Genomic DNA, 22,738 nt, shown 5'->3' on the forward strand with positions numbered 1-22,738 from the left:
ATTGTGAAAAGTTGGTTTTGAACAGTTGCATACAGGCGGTCCGAGTCTCTAAAAATATATCTCTCTGTAACCGAAACTGATCGAACAATTGCTAAGATACAAATTAATTTTTTTTCTTCTGTTTTGAGAACCTCTTCTCTCTCAATCTCTTATACTCCCCACTTTATTGCTTTTATCCATCTTTGATAGGGGAGAGAAATGTTATATTTTACAAGTTTGAAATATGTTGATGAAGGTGGTGTGAAATATACTCTAATATTCTAGATCTATTTTAATTTCTACTTCACATCTACTTAATTTATTATATTCTTTAGATCTACAAATTGAAACAAAGCAATTGCATCTCACCCTCTTTGTTGTTCATTTAGTTATTCTATCTCTTGTTGTCTTCTATTTGAATACTAGGAATTTCGGGATCAATGGAGTTCTGGATATAGCAACAAGGTTTCAATCTAACCTCTAACAACCGATCTATTTTACTTGTCATCCGTATGACCCAACACCCGAATAAACTGAAGTCGTAGGCGTTCATAATTGGATCCAAATTAGGTGGTCGTAGTTTTTAACTGTTTTGCGACTTTCAGTCCGAAATCGACCAAAACCTACTAATGCTCAACCGTATTAGTAACATCGATACATTAAATAGACTCATTTTTCTTATGTTAAAGTGGGAAGTATAAACAGGGATGACGGTATTATCAAGATCAAAGCTTTGTGATCGAGATAAAATAAAAATTTCTAGCATTCGTAGTTCCCAAACTGGCACTACAAAAATAGAGTTTGGATCCTCTCTAACTTTTTATCACTCTCTCAATATTCTTTCTAACAAAAAATAGAGTTTGGATCCTCTCTATATTTGTCTTTTATCTCTCTCGTCAATATTCTTTATATAAAAAAATAGAAACACTAGGTTTGATCTAGTGGTGAGGTCTTATGTTCAATCCTCATTGCCAACATCGTAAACAAAAAAAAATTGAGTTTGGATCCTCTCAAATATTTGCTTCTAAAAATGTTTTAACCTAAGGCCTGATCTGATATGAACCCCCATCAATATGTTGCTTTTAGAAAATTAACATCCTAACATGAAAGTCAAATATTAACATGATATTTACGACTACAAAAAAGAACATTCAAAATTTATACAAACATTCAAAGACCATACTATTTCATCCTTTATGATGTTTACATTTTCAACTATTACTAGTATTAATTTTGTATGAAGTAAATTTACCCAAAAAAACAAATTGCATTTAGGTAAAAAACAAAAACTGTAGTAGTTGGCCCAGCATCAAGACTTTGTGATACAAACAAACATCTTAAAATATTATTTTTAAATAATGTACGCATAAAACAAAACATCAAGACTTCATGGCCCAATGGATAAGGCGCTGGTCTACGGAACCAGAGATTCTGGGTTCGATCCCCAGTGAAGTCGTTTTATATTTTTTGTTTTTAAAGAACACAGCACAAAGCTTTTAAATGAATATTATTCCACTTCCCAATCCAGTTCTGATAACAATACCAAGCTTGTAAGTAAACACTAAAATATCATCCAGTTGATATTTCATGTTACCCTCTTCTAATTTGAAACCTAAAATGATGTTAATCAAACACATTAAATTAAACCCCCTTCTACTGAATAACATGGGAGTTCAGACAGAAGTATAGAGTGCCTACATCAAGGGGTTAAGTTTAAATATTTAAATATCATAATTTAAAGTAAGGCAATGCTGCTGTCTCCACCAGGGGGTTTACGGGCACCTTTAACAGGGTCTTTGATTTCTGGCTTTCCATCAGCAAATATGTCACTGCCGGTTATTTCTCTCAGCTTTGCCCTGCTCAGAGATTTTTCAGCGGATCCTACAGGAACATCTCCATGGAAAATATTATTGCCTGAAAGCTCCGCAAACTTTTGGTCATGTATCTTCTTTGATGTCTTCTCAACAGGTGCTTCACCGAATAAGATATTACTTTGGCCACCTGCAGGCTACAAACAAAGGAAAGGAATCTCAAAGTGGAGTCAAAATTATCGGGCAAAATAAAATGATGAGCAAAAGCGTTATCTCATAACGTTGGACAGTTAAGATTAAAAAGAAAGGTTGAGCTAAATAAGCAGTAAGGACTTTGCAGAAGGAGGAAAGATCCTCCATGTACTAAGTTAAAAACACATAAAACAAATAAATGGGACTGCAAACATGTTTTAGATTGACGGGATTGCGATGAGTCACCGCAATTTCGGCAAAAACTACATTTTAAAATTTCAACAAAATCATAGTGTTTCGGTGATTTTACCACATACTGTCAATCCAAACATACACACACATTTTATTTTAGAAAAATATCTGTTCATTACTAGAAGAAACCCCACCCTAACACCCAAAGAAAGACTTTAAATGTTATACACACAAAAGTCAAAAAAGAACAATACCATCACAGAAACTTTAAAGACAATAAACTAATGGACCTCCTGGATGCAATGCATGTGCAGTAGCCACATGTACTGAAAATAAAAGTCCACATGTACTGAAAATAAAAGTCCACATGATTGGCCCTCAAGAGCTGCAACTGTATTATGATTATCTCTAGTACAACTCTGAGTTGTATCTTTAATAAACTCTTAGCCCCCCAACCCCCACCCCAAAAAAATAAAATAGAAAGAATTGATCTACATTTGAATTTCCCATTCTAGAAAAGCGCATAAGGTAACATGGTGGACTGTCAAGGGTCAAAATTCATCACTACAAAGAGTCATGTGGATGTTACCGGCCCACAAATAGAACAGAAGCCTAGCTCAATCCAGAATGATAACCATGCCACAAGAAAAGATTACACTAGAACTAACACTAGACGACAATTCAATATTTTCATGCCTAGAATACACTTACATTAGAAACTTTCACCGATGTTCGCAAATTTCTAGGAAGAGGTTCTCCCATGTCCTTACTTTCCTTTGATTCCAAAGTCCGTGCAGCTGCTGTGGAACGTGGCACAATTTCAGGAGGAGGGCCAAATATATCATTTCCAGTGAGCTCTTTGGTCTTTGCATTTGATATTTGCTTCTGAGTCTTTGCATCTAAGTCAGTTTGCAAAGTCCCGCTCAATTCACGCTGTTTTGCTACCTCAGGTAGAGAGGTAGGCTTCTTAGGACTAACACTTTCGTCAGTGCTGAATGATATCTGACTAACTCCATTTATTGCTTGCTGAGATCCAATGCAATGACAGAAAAAACAAAAGAAAACCAGAACATTGATATCAGAAAATGCCCATAAGGTCTCAAATTTAACCGAAGATAATCGAAATTATCCAAGTAAACTTGATATATGCGGCTTGTTCAAAAAAAAAAAAACCTGATATATGCGAATGCTAGTTCTGTTATTTGGATTTGCAGAACCGGCTTCTGATGCAGAATCTTCAGCATTGTCTGAAAATATACCATTTCCACTCATCTCTTTCATTTTATAGCCTGAACATGGTTTGCTGAAAGCACCAGATGGAAATATATGTTCAATAAATAAAGGTTAGACAAAAAATGAACATATAAAAATTAATCACCTTCATGACATAACCCAAACTAAATTTCTGGAAAACACTTCCTCTAATGAAGGGTCAGTTTGTTTGGGATTTTTTTAAGAAAAAATCTATTTTATAATTATAATAGTGTTTGTATAGATTTTTTAGAAAATCATTTTGTAAAAAAAAAAATTTTAACCCCAAAATGAAAAGCTTATCCTAATAGCTTTTGTAGAATCTATTTTTTTTAAAACTAAGGAACCTAAGTGTAAAAGCTTCACATTTTTTAAAAAAATGATTTTTATGATGGTAAACAACCGGAAAGTAAATTTAAATTTTCTTTTATTTAAAATCTCCAAAAAATAATCTTTTAAATTTTTAAAGCTTAAAAACGTTTTTTATCATTTCAAAACAAAATCATTTTTTTAAAACTTAAACAAACGCACCCGAAATGTTCAACGCCCCAAATCATATAGAAAATATAGATGAATAACAAAAATGTGGTAGCCTATATAAGCTCAACAGCTAATTAATCAGGCTCAACAACTGTTCTATTCGAAACATGTAAGATATCCAACAAAATATTGTTAAGTAAATAATCCTACCTCTAAAAAGAAGCGAAATAAATAATTACAAATTAAGAAACAGATCTATTCGGCAAAATATACAAGAATTAAATCAGATCGAAGAAAATTAAAAAAAATAAAAAAAGAAAAACATAAGATCTGATCCGTGTTATGAGTTGAGATTTAGCACCTTTTGGCGAGAGTTTGAGCTTCTTCTTCAGTGAGCTGGTCACTATTAAGAACCTTGCTAATTCTATCAGAAGGCTATATATGATTTAAACAGAAATGCAGTGAGTGAATGAATGATTGAAAGTTGAAACAGAGATAGATAGATAGATTGAAGAAAAAGAAATAGTAACCTGTCGAGAGCGGGTAGCGGAGACGGCGGAGGAAGATTGAGGCGGAGGAACTTCCGACCAAGTGAGGAGATCGGAGGTGTTGGTGTGTGGTTTTCTCACCGGAGTGCTTCCCATAGTTTTCTTCTCTCTTTGCTGGTTTGGTGTGAAATGTGAATGAATGAATAGAAATAGAAATATAATGTGAATTTGTGAAGGAACGTGATGTTAATGTTTAGTTTTTGAAGAGTGAAGATATATTCATCAATTTTTGAATTGAAAATTACGTTTGTTTGTTTAAAATTTAAAATCAAGATCAGGTGGTGGGTCCCAGGTTTTTCATCTAATCTTCACTTTCTTTCTAATGGCTTCTTCGATGATCGCCGCGTGTCCTTTTGTCGCTAATGCAGGATGTTTCAACGTGCTAGCTAGTACTTCAGTGTCTCATATGGGCCGTCTCATATGATATATCTCACTCCAATTTATAGAGTTTTTTGCTTTCTTAAGGGAAGCAACCACAATAATTTAAAGTGGTTTTTCACCTTTTCAAAATTCACCATGTTCAATACATCTGTCCCATATTATAAAAAAAAAAAAAAACTTTTTGATGTTTTAAATTATAAGCAAAAAAAATTAACTTTTATCATTTTTAAGATAGACTTTTACTTAACTTATTCTTTTTCTTCTTTTCTTCATAATCAATAACTAATAATTTTTTTTTTATATTTTCTCATTAAACTTATTTCAACAAAAACATAAAAAATCATCCTTAAAATTACCATATTTTACTTTTCTTAATAAATGTGAAAATATTTTTTTTGCTTGGGACGGAGAGAGTACTATTTTTTAAAAATAAATTCAAAACTAAAAAGGTAACGTGTAAACTTAAACTTTACCATATAAAGAAAATTTTGTAGATTTAACTTTTAAGCCTACGTCCGAGCCTATTTTAGCCTAAAAAAGATCTTTATTTAAATATTAAGACTTTTTAAAAAGTCTATTTTATTTTAGCTAAAACAGTCATACTTCGTGCTACAAAGAAAGTTTTTTAAGCTTTATCAGATCGGGTTACTTAAATAAATTGAGAGTAATTTATTTTTATCATATTAGATTTGTACTTTGTGTTAAACATTTTATTTACCAAAATTATTTTCATTAGTTTAAGCATATTAACTTACATTAATTTTTGACATATATAATTAGATTATTATTATTATTTTTATTAATTATATTATTAATGAAATATATATAGTTGAAATATGTTTTCATATAAAGTTATATTCTCTAACTATTATGTTAATAAAATATCAAAATATGACTAAATTACATTGACATATTTGTTCATTAGTCTATTTAAATGTGTCAAATTACTTATTTGAGAATGTTCATATATTTAAAAATGTTTATATGAAATAGAGCTTTAAATATGCTTACAAGCAAGCTATAATAGGATTTTAATTAAGAAGGTTAAACTCATACTTCAAAATAAACTTATGATTATAATCTGATCGAAAACTTTTTCATCAGGTCATACTTAGGTTTTGCAAATCTTCAATTGACCTAGCTTATCTATACCCTACGTACAAGTTTCTTTTTTTGTTATTATTGACAAGTTTCTTTTATTAAAGGTAATTATGTTCAAAATATTGTTGGACACTAAATATGAGCACATCTCTCAATTAAAATTTGAATATTGATTCAATATGTTGTAGAAGACTAACTCATTATACTATTGTAGTACTAGGCATAGCATTTGTTTACAATACATATTTTTTTAAAAAAATAATAGTATTATAAAACTTGTATATACAATTAATTACATTAATAATATCATGAAAAAATATAAAAAAGGAAATGTTAAAATTTGAGAGAAATATTTTTGGAGTAATGCTATATATATAATAAAGAATATTTTTTAATTTTATATTAAAAAGGAGTTTTCTAAATAAAAATGGGCCGCCTTAAATCACGCCATATTACCATGAGTTTAATTGATATGCACTGACAGTGTAAAATAGTTTTACACGATCATCAAATAAATAACCATCATTTGTCATGTCAAGAAAGTGGGGTGATGTGGCAGAAAACATTGTTGGTATTGGTTGAAAGTGTAAAATTATTTTACACACGGTGCATATCAATTAAATCCTATTACCATTAGTGCAACTCATATCACTTTGAAATAATCTTTTATATTATAAGCTTGTATACACAAGCAAACCTTAAACCCTAATTTGTTTTTCTTGTTTTCCCTCCATTTTATCTTGCAATTTTTATTAAAAATAATACAATTTTGTCTTGATAAGGATTCGAACCCGCAACCCTTCGATGCAAGACAATATTTTCAACCACTATGGCAAGTATACCAAGAAAGTGGCAGAAAACATTGTCAAGAAAGTGGCAACCCTTCGATGTCAAGAAAGTGGGGTGATGTGGCAGAAAACATTGTTGGTATTGGTTGAAAGTGTAAAATTATTTTACACACGGTGCATATCAATTAAATCCTATTACCATTAGTGCAACTCATATCACTTTAAAATAATCTTTTATATTATAAGCTTGTATACACAAGCAAACCTTAAACCCTAATTTGTTTTGAATTTAATTTATATGTACCGTTGGTGTAAAGTTATTTTGCACATGCGTCCAATAATATACCGACACATCATGTATGGTAATTAAAAACACATGATATGTCACATTCATTAAATGATGTGGCAACACGTCATTGGATGTATGTGTAAAAAAATTTTACACCGACGGTGCATAACAATTAAACTCATTTGTTTTCCTTGTTTTCCCTCCATTTTATCTTGCAATTTTTATTAAAAATAATACAATTTTGTCTTCACAAGGATTCGAACCCGCAACCCTTCGATGCAAGACAATATTTTCAACCACTATGGCAAGTATACCAATTGTAATTAAAATTATGTGCAATAATTGATAAGCACCATCAATTTTAAAAGTATATCATATCTAAATTATTGTTGACTATATTATTCATCACGAAATATTTTTATGTTTTTCCTGATCAATGATTTTGAAAAGTTATTATCAAACTCAATTATGCTAAATCAATTTTTTTTTGCAATACAACCAAACACAACCATAGTCATGTCACTAATTACATTCATTATTTTGATTTTAACATTGCAGATTTAATATTAACCGATAATCAATTGATACAATATGCACTAGAATATATTGAGATGATGTTACGTAGTTGTGGGAAGAGTTTAAAAGATTATCCTCCAATGCCTAGAGCAGCCACATCATTAGTTCCTGATATACGAAATAGTTTAATACATGACGAATTGAATTATAACAGACAATTATTAGCTGAGGAACATGTTAGATTGATGTCAACTATGACTTCAGAGCAACGTAAAGTATATGACACAATCATGACAAGAGTTAACGAAAACAAACCTGGTGTGTTTTTTCTTTATGGTTATGGCGGTATAGGGAAGACATTTATCTGGAGGGCCATCACTACTAGAAAACTCGGCTTTAGCGACCGATTTAGAGACCGATTTTGATGAAAATCGGTCTCTAAATCCATTAGCGACCGAAATAGCGACCGAAAAAATCGGCATCAATGACCCTGGTCGCTGATCAGTTGTGACCACCCCAGCGACCGATTTTGTAGCGACTGAATAGCGACCGAAATTAGCGACCGAAACAGTGACCGAAATCAGAGACTGGCTTAGAGACTGATTTTGCGACGATGGATTCGACGAATTGTCCGACGCTATAGCGACTGATTTGTGACTGATTTTTTAATAATTTCTTTGTTCGTTGCGACCAAAGTAGCGACTGAATTTAGAGACCGAAGTAGCGACCAAATTCAGAGACTGTTAGAGACTGATTTTAGCGACTGATTTTAGTGACTGATTTGAAATTATTTTCTCTGCCCATTGCGACCGATTGTAAGACGCTATGTAGGAAATTCAGTCTCTATTTCAGTCTCTAAATTTTTTTTTTTTTATTATTATTATTATTATTATTATTATTATTATTATTATTAATTTAAAATCCCAAACAATTAAACATGAACACAATATATTTATATTTAAGTATTACCAACTACTTATCCAAAAATAAGTAATAAATCCAAAGCATAACCTAACCAAGACCAAGTTATCACTACTACCTACACTTGCAAGTATATAAGTGAATTGATCTTCACATACAAAAAGGGGAATAAATCCCGTTCAATTCTTGCATAAAAAAAAGTCAATATCCTAACTAAGAAAACAATATATAATAAATCACACTTGTCATACTTTGTTCTTGATCATCATTCTTCACCATCATCAAACACATCATAATTATCATCATTCTTCACCATCATCAGACATGTCATCATCATTATCATCAGTCACATCATCGTTACTATTAGCTGCAATATCTTCATGAACTTCATCTCTAGTATATGGCTTCGGCCGAAAGTTTAAGCTTTCCATCAATTGTTTTACCATATCACGAAGTTCATCATTTTCCCTTCTCATTTCTTCCCTTTCAATTTTCAGTTCTTCAATTTCATGTCTTTGCACCCATTCAGTTGACGCGGAACCTGAACCACGGTAATTTCGCCTGCCTGCAAATAAAGAAGATTCACTCCCAAGACCATATATGTGTCCTTTCTTTGTTCCTGCAACCTCAATCCACACATCTATTTCCTTTGGTGGCTGAGTTCCTTGCAAAGATGCTTGTTGGGTTAATTCTTCCAATCTACATTTATAGTTTTCCTATTGACACAAATATGAAGCTACTTAATATTTTAAAATTAAGTAAAATACAATGAAATCAACATGAAAAAAAAAAATACTATTTAAAGTTGAGAACTCGTTACATAGACATGTTCCGATCTTCGATCAACTCAAGCCTTATTCTTGCGATGTTGGTGTGTGTAAACAAACAAATCTACAGGAGCGGGGGGAGTGCCATTCAGTTCCGTCTATAACAAAACAAAGAATATGAATTAGAACTATCAGCCAAACTTTTCAACTCCTAAAAATTAGTTATGATCAGTATCTTCTACCCAAATTCTCATGGTTGTCATTGCACATTTCTCATAATAATATATATATATATACAATTAGTTATAGTTATTTTTACTTACCAGTGGGAGTATATTAAAATTTAAAACAGAACTCCTCGTTGTCAGACACATTTAATTAATTTACTAATGAAATTTGATCTAAATAATACTTTATCATATCATAAATCTGACTGATTCTTGGACAAAATAATATGGGACCTCCTCCTTATACACCTAGACTTCATTCTTTTCAAAGAAGATAAAGTCTGCTATAACAAAAAAAAAATAGTAGTAATAAAAGAAAAATCAAATTCAGAAATTTATGTGGCTATTAAGAAAATTCCTACTAGTTTCTTTCTTTCTTAGCAAAAAAAAAAAAATCTCAGTTAGTTCTGTAACTTCTAAACAGTACTGAAAAATAAACTAATTGTGCAGTCCTATTGGCTTCTTTCATCATTAAGTGTTTCTGACTACTTCTTTGGAATCATTGCTTTCATGCTTCACGCTTAAAACAACATCATGATCTTAGAATATCCATTCTCATTAACAACATAATAAACTAATTTAAAATAGAATTTCCAGCAGAAACACATAATCACAAAAATTTAACACACCATATTTATATAAACAAAATAAATTAACTTTACCAAATTAGCTCTATGTTGCGATGTGGTGATAGAGTCACAAGTGTGAACGTGCTTTTTAAAAACCTCCACAGTCAGATGCTCGATTTGTTTTCATTATTACCGCACCTCGCCTTTCAAAGTTCTTTCTAGCCAATGCATCATCCGGTGGACAAAAATTGAACCTTGTCTGTGTGTGTATATATATAATCAGAGGGTTAGACAAAAAGCAAGCCTAAACAAACAGAATGACTGACACAAGAACCGACCACTTATTTTTTTGGATCACAGGACACACACACACACATACCTCTAGACACAACAGAGTGAATGAAAGTAAGGTGACATACAAGTTTTATGAATTAAGACAAGTCACAGGCTCTTATAAATGATACAATGTAAATCCATTGGTACAAGTGATTGATTCTCAAACACTTATTTTATATATCATTTTTATTCATCATTTCAAAATTAGAAAAATACCTTAAAGTCTTGAAACCACAATTTCCTTGGATCTATCCTAACAGAAATTATCAGATTATGAGGTAATTTATGAATTATGGGGTATCAAGAATTTCCACTCCTAGGTTTTCCCTATTATAAATTATAAATAAATATACAAATCTATGTTGGGTGTGTCGGTCATCTAATAATTGTACGCCATTGCAAACTCCTTCCATTCAACTCTAGTGATTATTATTACCTGTTACAATTAGCAGGCTATCAGTTACAATGCTAAAATATGTAGACTTAAACTCAACCACCAACAAAAGCACTCATGAATGCTCACCCTTAGGAATTTACGATTATGAGAAATGGAAGGAATCTTTGACACTATCAAAGAGCTCTGCAATCCTTTTCTTCCCAGGTTTAGGAAATCCAAAAATAACTCTTCATGCATCCTGTTTGCTTTCATTCGTGTTGCTCTTACCAATGTTAAACACTTTCTCATTTCAGTTAAATTAAGCAAGTTAAACTCATCAGGATTTGCCGACTCTGCAGCATCAATAGTTTTTGACATCTTGTCTTTCCCTTTCACCTCTACGGCCTTCCCTTTCACCTCTACTGCATTACTACCCAGCTTTGGTCGCTTTTCATGCGGTGTATCACCCTGTAAGTGAAACGACAACTTTTCTTAACTTCACAATGAATGAATAGTATACTCATCGTCACCAATACACAATAGAAAAGGATCCCAACTAAAAAAGGGTTGACAAGTCAATAGCATTCAGATGTTTACAGCAGGCCATAATGCAAGTAAATAATTGTTGCAATCCATCCAATACCTATACCTATATAATCTATAATATTAAACTACCAACCTGTTGTATACTTTTGGACATGATACCCAGTGTTCATTTGTACGGAAAACAATCGGGAGGACAAAGTGATACGGTGCCATGGAGAACATCTTAAATCAGCAAACATCTGGAAAACAATTATCCTTGTAAAAAAATGGGATTTCAACCTTAGCTATATCTACATCAATAGCTATACTAATGATATATATGTAGCCATGGAATATTTTAATTTCTGACTGAATAATGCATAAACACCAAGTTCAACCTTGAACCACTAAACCCTGATTTGTGCATCCAACCTATAATCTAAAATAAGCTATGACCATTCAAATTTCAATGGAGACAACAAATGATTTCCCAATCTAAAATAAACTGTGGATAATCCTTCCATCTAGAAACAACAAATGATTTCCCAATCTGTATAAAGAGAGAAATATATCAATAAATAACCTCAGGAAACAAATAACTATACACATGGACCAATATGCAGCCCAACTAGAAGGCACAAGAAATATGGGACGAAGCGGAAAACCAGTAGCATAAAAAAAATATGAATCTAATGAAACTATAAACTCCAGAAACTCATTAATGGCCATGATTAACAATCAGCTTAGTTTCCTCCAATATAAAGCATTCAAGTATTGTATAACTTTTGGAACATAGATGATCAATGTAGATGAATGGAGTGTTGCACTATATACCTTTTGAGTACCTAATTGACTTGGCACTTGTGACTAGAACAAACCCAGTATATAGTTTTCCCATCTTGACTAGGAACTTGACAACTACCATAGAATCAATTTCAGAGCATTAATAGTCAAACCATTGGCATTGCTTGCTCCCGTACAAGTCGAGAGAGACCGTTTGTCCCTCCATAGCAAAAGACTTAGTATTTTCTAAATGTGGTCTTATAATACGTGACATATATCTCTCGGCGACTCTGTTCACTTCCTGATTAAGGTTTCCACAGCTAAAATTTCTTTTAAATATAAACCACAACACAACAATAGATGAACTACGTCTACCAAAGAGCGCACACTGGATGAGATTCTCGCAATATCCAGATAGGAAAAAAAAAATCCTAAAATGGCTATCACTGAACCTCCACTCATCCTAAGTTTCACTCGGACCCGGGTATAGGGTCTCACTCACAAGTGTGTGCAAAGGTGAAATCAAATGCAGTACGTGTTTTAGGATGACATGAACAAAATTTGCAGTGAAATATATAATTATAGATAAAATAATAATTAGGCTTATATATGAAATGAATAAAGCATATAAGAAAACAGAATGAATAAAAAGAAATAGAAATGAAGAAAATAAATCTCAAAAATAAAAAGCTATTACCAAGGAAATGAACAGGCGGAGGATGTCTGGTGTTGAAACTAAATTGTAGCAGTAACTGAGTCTGAGAGAGAGAGAGAGAGAGAGAGAGAGAGAGAGAGAGAGATTATATGTGTGAGAGTGAGTGTTTGTAATGCCAATTTGTTTGTTTAATCTCAGAAGCACAAGTTATATTTAATTCTCCCAACCTGCCTCTTTGTTAATACACTCTACTTATACTGTAATTGATAGTAATCATTTAAGCTATACACTCTACTACTTAACCTTTTTTTGGCAATCTAAATATATGTGATGTCATACAGGCATACAGCTATACACAATATAAAGTGAACCATTTTTGGCAATCTAAATAAGTAGCAATGTACCATAAGTGAACCATTTTTGGATAAACAAAAGCACCCGGCCCATTGCTAAATATGTGATATAAAACAAGATAGTAGCTAGTAAAGAAGATTGGAAAATACTAATAAAAATTAAAGTAGTGAAGGCATAGTAATTATAAGTCAGTTCAGTACAATATATTTTATTTTTATTTTTGAAATTTCTGTATCCTCACATTACTGACTAATCTGAACAATATTGATCCTATCATTCACTATTAGGGACTTATTTAAAGTAAGAATCATACCATCCCACAAATTATCCAGTTTAGACACATCTTACAAAAATGATGATTCATAGATATGATTCAATGAACTATCTAACAAAAACAACACTAGAAAAAATTGACAATGATTCATAGATACCATACAATTCAATGGACTAACTAGCTAGAAATAAATGACCACAAACAAAAGCTCTTTTAGATTCAACAGTGGTAAATATTGAACACCAAAAGATCTTCAATTCAATCTCATACATAATTTTTTAAAATTATAATTCTATTGAATAATCATGAGCATAAGACACACTCATGAGAGAATTACATGAGCAAGGAAAAAACAAAACAAAAAGAACAAGGGACACCCCTTTACTAACATAACAGCTCACGAAAATAGCAGTACAAACCCACCTTAGTCTCACAAGCCCAAACACAAAAACAATTGGACCAAGACTGCAGAACACCGTACACAAATGTCTTCAAAGATCTTAACCTCATTTATATGTAATATATAAGAAATCAAGATGTAGCATTCAAAATATCACTTTTTTCACAGATCTCTACCAAAACAAACATGAAAACAATATTGAGAGAGAGAGAGAGAGAGAGAGAGAGAGGGAGTTTCATACGCTTTCCCGAGGACAGAATGAACTGGCTTCTGATGCTAAATTACGATGCTACGATTGAAAGTTGAATCGTGAGATTATGGTTCGTCGCGGTCTCTCGATTAGAGGCGGAATGTTAGATTAGGGATTAGAAGCAGCAATTGAGTGTCAAAATCAAAGGGATTAGGGCAATTGTTGAACTCGAAGGTATGTGGACATGAATTGGACAAGATTTGAGGCAATTGTTGAAATCAGAACTTAGACGTGACAAAGTTTGCAGAAAAAAAGGTTTCGTGGAGAGCTCAAGCACTGCGGAGATTTGGTGGATAACTCAGTCATGATAGGAGAGGGTATGGAGAAGAAAGGATCTGCTAAAGAAGAAAGGGTTTGGCGTGAAATTTGTTTCTTTTCTTCTTGTGTTTTTCAATTTGTTCAGTGCTTTCTATTTCTAGTCATTCAAAAGATAAATAAATTGGAAATCACAAGATAAATAAATTGGATTTTTTTTTTTAAAAAAAAAAATAATTTAGCATCATAACATAGATTTTTATTATTAAATAAATTTTTACTTTTTGTTGTAACAATATTTTTGCGTCAGATCTGTTGTCGCTAATAATAATCGGTCTCCAATTCGGTCTCTATAATCACTTAGCGACCGATTTAGCGACCGAATAGTTTTTGACTTTGAAGGTCAAAATTTTGGTCTCTAATTCGGTCTCTAACAGCGACTGAAATATTGGTCGCTAAATATTGGTCTCTAATTTGGTCTCTAAATCCATTAACGACCGATTTAGCGACCGATTATTTTTTTAACTTTGACACTCGAAATTTGGTCTCTATTTCGGTCTCTATAGCGACCGAATTATTTCGGTCGCTAAATCGGTCTCTAAAAGCGAATTTTCTAGTAGTGCATGTCAGCCGCATTACGCTCAAAAGGTGAGATAGTTTTAACAGTTGCCTCAAGTGGGAATGCTGCATTGCTTATACCTGGCGGTAGAACAACGCATTCAAGGTTTCCTATTCCTCTAAATGTTGACAAGTTTTCAACATGTACCATAGTTCCTAAAAGCCCTTTGGCGCTATTAATACAAAAAGCAAAACTCATTATATGGGATGAAGCACCAATGATGCACAAACACTGTTTCGAAACTGTTGATTGAACTTTAAAAGATATTCTCAAGTCTGTTGATAAAAAAACAAACACATTCCCTTCGGTGAAAAAGTTGCTGTTTTTGGCGGAGATTTTAGACAAATTCTACCAGTAATATCCAAAGGTACAAGGCCAGAAGTTGTTCATGCTACTATTAATTCTTCGGTTCTCTGGAATTTTTGTGAAGTTTTAACATTGAGTAAAAACATGAGGCTTCTCGGTGGTGCTTCGAGTGCAGACGTTGAACAAAGAAGATTGTTTTCTGAATGAGTTTTGGGTGTTGGCGATGGAGAAATTGGAGATGACAACAAAGATGATATAGAACTTGACATTCCATCAGATTTATTGATTCCAAATTCATGTGATCCTCTTGCTTCTATCATTGAAAGCACTTATCCCCAACTTTTACAAAACATGAACGATATAACGTATTTCCAAAATAGAGCTATACTAGCTCCTAAAAATTCAATAGTCGACACAATAAATGATTATATGTTGGATTTAATTCCTGGTAAGAAAAAACATATTTGAGTTATGATACTCCACTCACACAAAATGTAGACGGTCAAACAGTGGATGATGTTCATACTCCCGAATTTTTGAACACGATTTCTACGTCGGGACTTTCAAATCATAAGTTGAGACTTAAAGTTGGAGTTCGAGTTATGCTATTAAGGAATTTGAATAAAAAATTAGGATTATACAATGGAACAAGACTTATTATTACGATATTGGGAAAACGTGCTTTTGAAGGAAAAATTATTTCAGTAAGTAATATTGGTGATCAGTTTTTCATACCTAGATTTTCTCTGACACCATCTGACGTGAGAATTCCTTTTAAATTTCAACGGAGAAAATTTCCTATAATGATTTCTTTTGCGATGACTATTAATAAGAGTCAGGGACAATCTTTAAAGCATGTTGGGATATATCTTCCGTCGCCAGTGTTTTCACATGGTCAGTTGTATGTTGCAATTTCAAGAGTTACTTCTAGAAAAGGATTAAAAATATTGATCATCGATGACGACGGTGAAGATACAACTAAGACTTCGAATGTGATCTATAAGGAAGTCTTTCGTAATCTATAACAATATATAAAGGGGATAAGGGAGTTTGGGCTGGATTTTTTTTGTCCATTTTGCCCTTAACTTCCTTTATGGTTTTTTAATTATTCCATAATTGCCCTTAACTTCCTCTTTTTTTTTTTATGGTTTTTTCATCTATATCTATTCTATACTATAATATATAAGAAGAATACATGAGTTTTGGGGTAGAATTTTCATAATACCAACATTACCCTTGCTTTTTTTTAGTAGCAACAAAAATCTTTTATTAACAAACTCACCATAACATAAGGCGTATCTTTTTTTTTAGGTACATAAGTTAGACACAGGCAGGTGCGGAACGCGCCTGCCTGGTCCGCTAGTATAACATAATTTTCTTTGTATGAATATTTATCCAAAATTATTGTTGAACTATCGTTTAATGTTACTCAACTTTTTTCATATACCTGACATTATTGGAATTATCATATCTTATTTAATCATTATATATCTTACAGCTAATCAGTCGATGTTATAGTTTATTCAGTTTTCTTTCTATAATAGTGCACTCTAAGGAACCATCTCACATCTTTTCTCCACATATTAATATTTCCATTTATTTACACACACACACACACACATATATATATATATATATATATATATATATATATATATATATATATATATATATATATATATATATATATATATATTCTACGTACCGTCAAAGTAAATAAATAAATAAGTTAAAAATTCTAAGTAAATAAATAAATGTTTAAAATTTAATCTCTGATCCTTATATATAAAAAATGTAATGTCTAGATACTTAGGTCCCTTAACCATTTGGTCCTGGGTTCGATCCTCGGTCGATGTGTATGGAGAAGTATTTATTGGGAGAGGTCAACCCCTTAAATGGTTCTCAGTTACCTCGAGGGGATTAGTCTCTACAGTTGTGCGTGGAGGATACCTTTAGTTTACCCAAATAAAGAAAAGTAATGTCTCTATCAACCGAATTAAACTCACGAAGATACATAGTTTAGTTTTAACAAGCAAAAGAAAAAAGAAGAAAAAAAAGTGAGGGATCATATAACTTTCTATCTCACACGTAGGCTCGTCGATAATTCTAGGTAAATATGTTTTAAGTACTTTATATTTTGGCGGATTTCTAAAAATAGTCCTTACATTTTTTTTCTATTACTACTCTGTCCCAAAATATAAGGGAAAATTGGTCAAAGAAAGTTGATGTATTTGGTTAAAAATTTGGACTAGATACATCAACTTTAGTTGACCAATTTTCCCTTATATTTTGGGACGGAGGGAGTATATCTTTAGTCTCCACATTTTTTCCGTTTCTAACATTGGTTCATAATGTGAAATTTTGGTTGACCGGACAGAAATAAAATGCCACATATATAGATATCACACAGATTCATTTAATGCTTATTCTTTGCACATCAACGTCATTAAATAAGTATGTGTGACATTTATGTGGCATTTTTCGTCTGTCCAATCATTCAAAAATAATTTCACAGTAGGGATCAATTTTGGAAACGATAAAAACGTAGAGGACTAAAAACATAATAAAAAAATATAGGGACTATGTAGTCAATCAAAACGTAGTAAAAAAATAAAATAAAAGACATAATTTAATATTTGTGAAAAAAGAGAAAACAAGAAAAGAAAAGGATGACACATGATGGTAATTTTATGCAGCTGCATGTATAATTCTTTTAGATAATTTTATCTCGGACCGGGAATTTATGAAGTAAAGTCTTTTCCAATTGTACGTCTGTAGTAAAATCTTGACCATCGATTTAATATGAACGGTTACACTATATCTTTATTAAATAAATAATAAATAATTTAAACAACTCATTTAAGATCAAACGACTTTTATTCAACAAAATAGACACACATACAATTCATTTTGGATATACGTGTGTCTGATGTTGAATATAAGTCGGCCAATCTTAAATGAATCAATCTAAACAAAGGTTCGATAAGACTTTTATTTCAAAATTTCTCAATCTTAACCTATATATACCTTTATTTCGAACAAAGGTTCAATAAGACCTTAACCAAGAAATCAATCTTAACAAAGGTCCAATGACCAAATATTAAAATCTCAATAAGGGTCCAATACAGACCTCAATCATAAACACAGCAAGCATAACTGAACATAGCACAACAGGGGCAGCTCACCTACTCGCCGCCGTCCGAGTAAAGTGCTAATCGTTGAAAAATTCAACTCATCAAAGTACATGTTGTGCGTACAAGAAGAGATACCAATCTAAGTATTATGTCCTTACAGCCCTCGTACTTGGGGGGCTAAAGGAAAATGCACCTTGATTACTGAGCGAGATTTTAAAGGAGAATGCATTGCATATCCGAATAACTGTTTTGCTAATGATGTATTTCTTGTCACAGAATGAATTAATGAACTTTCAACTGAATACGTTTCCAATACCTACAGCAGCTCCTGCTGAAGCAATTGTAGCAGCTCCGACACCTATTGATTTTGCACCTTCTAACATCTCGAATGGAGAAAAACTCGTCATGCTCTTTCATTCACGATTTTTTGTTCTCATCGCTTCAAAATCTTGTTCCTTAGTGCGAGATTATTCGAAAACCGTCTCAAACACGGAGAAGATAAATGTTCTTGCTAAGGTTATTTACGTAAATGTCTAGTCAACAAGAATGCTGAACTAGGGTTTAGTATAGCGTGATAGTAGAACGTGTCCTTATAATATATTTTTTTTCTTTCTTAAGATAATATAGCTATAAAGTTTCTACTTCTACCGTTTAATAATTTGTAAAGTCATTTTAGAGTGGGATACTACAAATACAATCATATAAAATCAATCAATTTTCTACTATATTGATGAGCTAATTAGTTGATGTTAGTACATATGTGCATCGCAGAATCTTGCATCAAAATCAAAAGGCCTCTAAAGCTGCACTAAGTGCAAATATATCACAATCTTCAGTGTTGCACCAAGCTTGATGATCATGTCCATTTTTGCATCCACACTCATTCCAATTATTCAACCTTCTCTTATTTTGTTTTTCCATCTCAGCAGCTGAAGCTACTCTTACTTTAATATCTACTTCCACTTCCGGTGTTGTGAACATACCCTCTTTGCAATCACTTCCATTCACCAAATCCATTTTCAACCATTTTTTTAACTCCATATTTTATGATTCAATAATCACCTTCCATGGAATCTCACTTTTCGCAATAAGTTTTGACCCCCACATCTTCCTTTGCCTTAGCTCCAACACTAGGTTTTGTTCGTTAAGGTTTTCCAAGAATTCTTGAGGGCACGAACAATCTAGATTAAAAGACTCTTCCCAGATGGGCAATGATATGGTGGAAATATTTTTGCTGTTGAATTGAATTCTTTTGTTGTTTCCTGTTGGGAGATACAACCTTGCAAACAAGTTTTTCGTAGGCTTGATAAATTCGATGTTTCGAGCCTGTATTATTCTCAATTCGCAGCTGAAGTTTACATAAGCAGATATATGGGATGGATCCATTGAAAAATTGATATTAGCAAGGATTGTTTCTTGTTATGTATTAGCTAGAGAAGAGAGGAAACTAAGGCTAAAAATATATTATTGTAAGGGTTTGATTTATGTTTGAGTTGTTCTATGTGATGCATTATATAGTGGGAAAAAAGTAAATTGGAAATGCTTTTCAGGAAGCTGCCCTTATTCTTGAACACTAATATAATATTGGTATATGTTATGTAGATTGGAAAACACTTACATACATAGTACTGTATAAAATTGTCAAGTATCTCAGTTGTGCTTTTGTGTGAATATTTTAATGCTTAATCATAAATCATGCACATGAGAGATACTCTTAAAGATTACATGTATTAAATAAAATCGGATTTGGATGCTCTCCAATTTTCACTCATGTTTTCTCTTCTTTTGCTTAATCCGATGGTTGATACATGAAGGAAGGGAGAGAATCAACCAATATATCAACCATTGGATTAAACAAAAGGAGAGAAAACAAAAGAAAAAATTGGAGAGGATCCAAATCCAAGAAAACTTTTAGAATCTGGAAAGGTAGATTTTCAAATTTGGCCCTTGCTAGCACTATATGGTATTGACTATTGAGTAACAAATTAACGGTATCTTGGTGCAATCTGTAACAGGGGACCCCAAAGATATATGATAAGAATAAACTACGGTTTTTAGTGAACTAAGTACTAAAAGGCTTGAATGCTGCTGGCCTCAACTGACAATCATCTAAAAAGCTAGAAAGCTAAGTTGGCATTCTTATCAAATTCACTCACTATATAATGTACATATGTTAATAATAAAAGCACATTTCTCTTCCCCCTCCCATGAATCTTTTATACCCCCAATATTTCAATTTTGCCCTTACAGAAAAATTCGGTTCGCAGAAACCGAATTTTTTCTAGTGCAAATTCAGAGTAAATTTCGGTTTTTAGAAACCGAAATTTGTTTTCAAGGCAAAAAAAAACTTCGGTTTCTACGAACCGAAGTTTTTTCAAGAGCAAAATTGGAAATTCAGGGGTTAAAAGATTCATGGGGGTGGCGAGAGAAAACATCATAATAAAACATTGCATAATTTTCCTACCACTCATTATGCTTAGAAATGCCAAATAAGTTCTGAAATTTCAAAATTCGTCAAATACCTTTTTGAAATTTGGAAATATGCAAATATTCCTCTGAAATTGTAAAACGTTAATCAATTTGCCCTCTGCTCCGTTTATCCAGTCTATTTTGATGATGTGGCTGTTAACTGCATACGCGCCACATCACATGAGGGGGTTAATTGATCATGATACATGTCACAGGAGGGTAATCGTCTAAAATTTACAAAATCAGGGGGCTAATTGACTGAAATTAGAGCAATTAGCCCCTCCAGTTTTGCAAATTTAGTCAATTACCCCATGTGATGTCATCAAAAGACAGAGTAAACGGAGCAGAGAGCAATTTGATTGCATTTTAAAACTTCAGGGAGGCATTTGCCTATTTCCAAATTTCATGGAGTATTTCACAAATTTTAAAATTTCAGGAGGGTATTTAACATTTCACTCAAAGTATTGTCTATGACATGTTTTTGTAGGATAATGGTCGTTCTCCTTTTTTTTTCTTTTTTCAATTGACATTGGAAAAAGTCACTACTAGAAAATTCGCTTTTAGAGACCGATTTAGCGACCGAAATAATTCGGTCGCTATAGAGACCGAAATAGAGACCAAATTTCGAGTGTCAAAGTTAAAAAAATAATCGGTCGCTAAATCGGTCGCTAATGGATTTAGAGACCAAATTAGAGACCAATATTTAGCGACCAATATTTCAGTCGCTGTTAGAGACCGAATTAGAGACCAAAATTTTGACCTTCAAAGTCAAAAACTATTCGGTCGCTAAATCGGTCGCTAAGTGATTATAGAGACCGAATTGGAGACCGATTATTATTAGCGACAACAGATCTGACGCAAAAATATTGTTACAACAAAAAGTAAAAATTTATTTAATAATAAAAATCTATGTTATGATGCTAAATTATTTTTTTTTTTAAAAAAAAGATCCAATTTATTTATCTTGTGATTTCCAATTTATTTATCTTTTGAATGACTAGAAATAGAAAGCACTGAACAAATTGAAAAACACAAGAAGAAAAGAAACAAATTTCACGCCAAACCCTTTCTTCTTTAGCAGATCCTTTCTTCTCCATACCCTCTCCTATCATGACTGAGTTATCCACCAAATCTCCGCAGTGCTTGAGCTCTCCACGAAACCTTTTTTTCTGCAAACTTTGTCACGTCTAAGTTCTGATTTCAACAATTGCCTCAAATCTTGTCCAATTCATGTCCACATACCTTCGAGTTCAACAATTGCCCTAATCCCTTTGATTTTGACACTCAATTGCTGCTTCTAATCCCTAATCTAACATTCCGCCTCTAATCGAGAGACCGCGACGAACCATAATCTCACGATTCAACTTTCAATCGTAGCATCGTAATTTAGCATCAGAAGCCAGTTCATTCTGTCCTCGGGAAAGCGTATGAAACTCCCTCTCTCTCTCTCTCTCTCTCAATATTGTTTTCATGTTTGTTTTGGTAGAGATCTGTGAAAAAAGTGATATTTTGAATGCTACATCTTGATTTCTTATATATTACATATAAATGAGGTTAAGATCTTTGAAGACATTTGTGTACGGTGTTCTGCAGTCTTGGTCCAATTGTTTTTGTGTTTGGGCTTGTGAGACTAAGGTGGGTTTGTACTGCTATTTTCGTGAGCTGTTATGTTAGTAAAGGGGTGTCCCTTGTTCTTTTTGTTTTGTTTTTTCCTTGCTCATGTAATTCTCTCATGAGTGTGTCTTATGCTCATGATTATTCAATAGAATTATAATTTTAAAAAATTATGTATGAGATTGAATTGAAGATCTTTTGGTGTTCAATATTTACCACTGTTGAATCTAAAAGAGCTTTTGTTTGTGGTCATTTATTTCTAGCTAGTTAGTCCATTGAATTGTATGGTATCTATGAATCATTGTCAATTTTTTCTAGTGTTGTTTTTGTTAGATAGTTCATTGAATCATATCTATGAATCATCATTTTTGTAAGA

At 32.5% G+C, this 22,738-nt stretch overlaps 1 protein-coding gene, 1 long non-coding RNA gene, 1 other non-coding gene and 2 pseudogenes across 5 annotated transcripts; 2 read left to right on the top strand and 3 right to left on the bottom strand.

The window, feature by feature from the left end:
* The first annotated feature begins 1,362 nt into the window (after positions 1-1,362).
* TRNAR-ACG lies at positions 1,363-1,435 on the top strand. Its single transcript has one exon. It is a non-coding gene; the product is annotated as a tRNA-Arg (tRNA).
* Positions 1,436-1,469: 34 nt separating this feature from the next.
* Positions 1,470-4,684, bottom strand: LOC123906943. Its single transcript, XM_045956978.1, has 5 exons — positions 4,436-4,684; positions 4,267-4,340; positions 3,348-3,477; positions 2,886-3,200; positions 1,470-1,987 (listed from the first exon to the last, which is right to left on the bottom strand). The coding sequence occupies exons 1-5, from the start codon at positions 4,547-4,549 to the stop codon at positions 1,715-1,717; spliced, it is 906 nt and encodes a 301-aa protein (XP_045812934.1). The 5' UTR covers positions 4,550-4,684; the 3' UTR covers positions 1,470-1,714.
* Positions 4,685-7,578: 2,894 nt separating this feature from the next.
* Positions 7,579-16,170, top strand: LOC123906944 (annotated as a pseudogene).
* LOC123906945 lies at positions 8,467-14,397 on the bottom strand. Of its 3 annotated transcripts, XR_006809056.1 has the most exons (7): positions 13,957-14,378; positions 11,404-11,509; positions 10,872-11,192; positions 10,565-10,784; positions 10,106-10,271; positions 9,270-9,374; positions 8,467-9,165 (listed from the first exon to the last, which is right to left on the bottom strand). It is a non-coding gene; the product is annotated as an uncharacterized LOC123906945 (long non-coding RNA). The 3 variants fall into 3 exon arrangements; XR_006809057.1 differs by having other exon boundaries at positions 10,106-10,784; positions 13,957-14,390; XR_006809058.1 differs by lacking the exon at positions 11,404-11,509 and having other exon boundaries at positions 10,106-10,784; positions 13,957-14,397.
* Positions 16,171-18,983: 2,813 nt separating the features above from the next.
* On the bottom strand, positions 18,984-19,812 carry LOC123909597 (annotated as a pseudogene).
* Positions 19,813-22,738: the final 2,926 nt, after the last annotated feature.

The sequence above is a fragment of the Trifolium pratense genome, linkage group LG2 (genome assembly GCF_020283565.1).
Source record: "Trifolium pratense cultivar HEN17-A07 linkage group LG2, ARS_RC_1.1, whole genome shotgun sequence".
NCBI classification, from domain to species: Eukaryota; Viridiplantae; Streptophyta; class Magnoliopsida; order Fabales; family Fabaceae; genus Trifolium; species Trifolium pratense.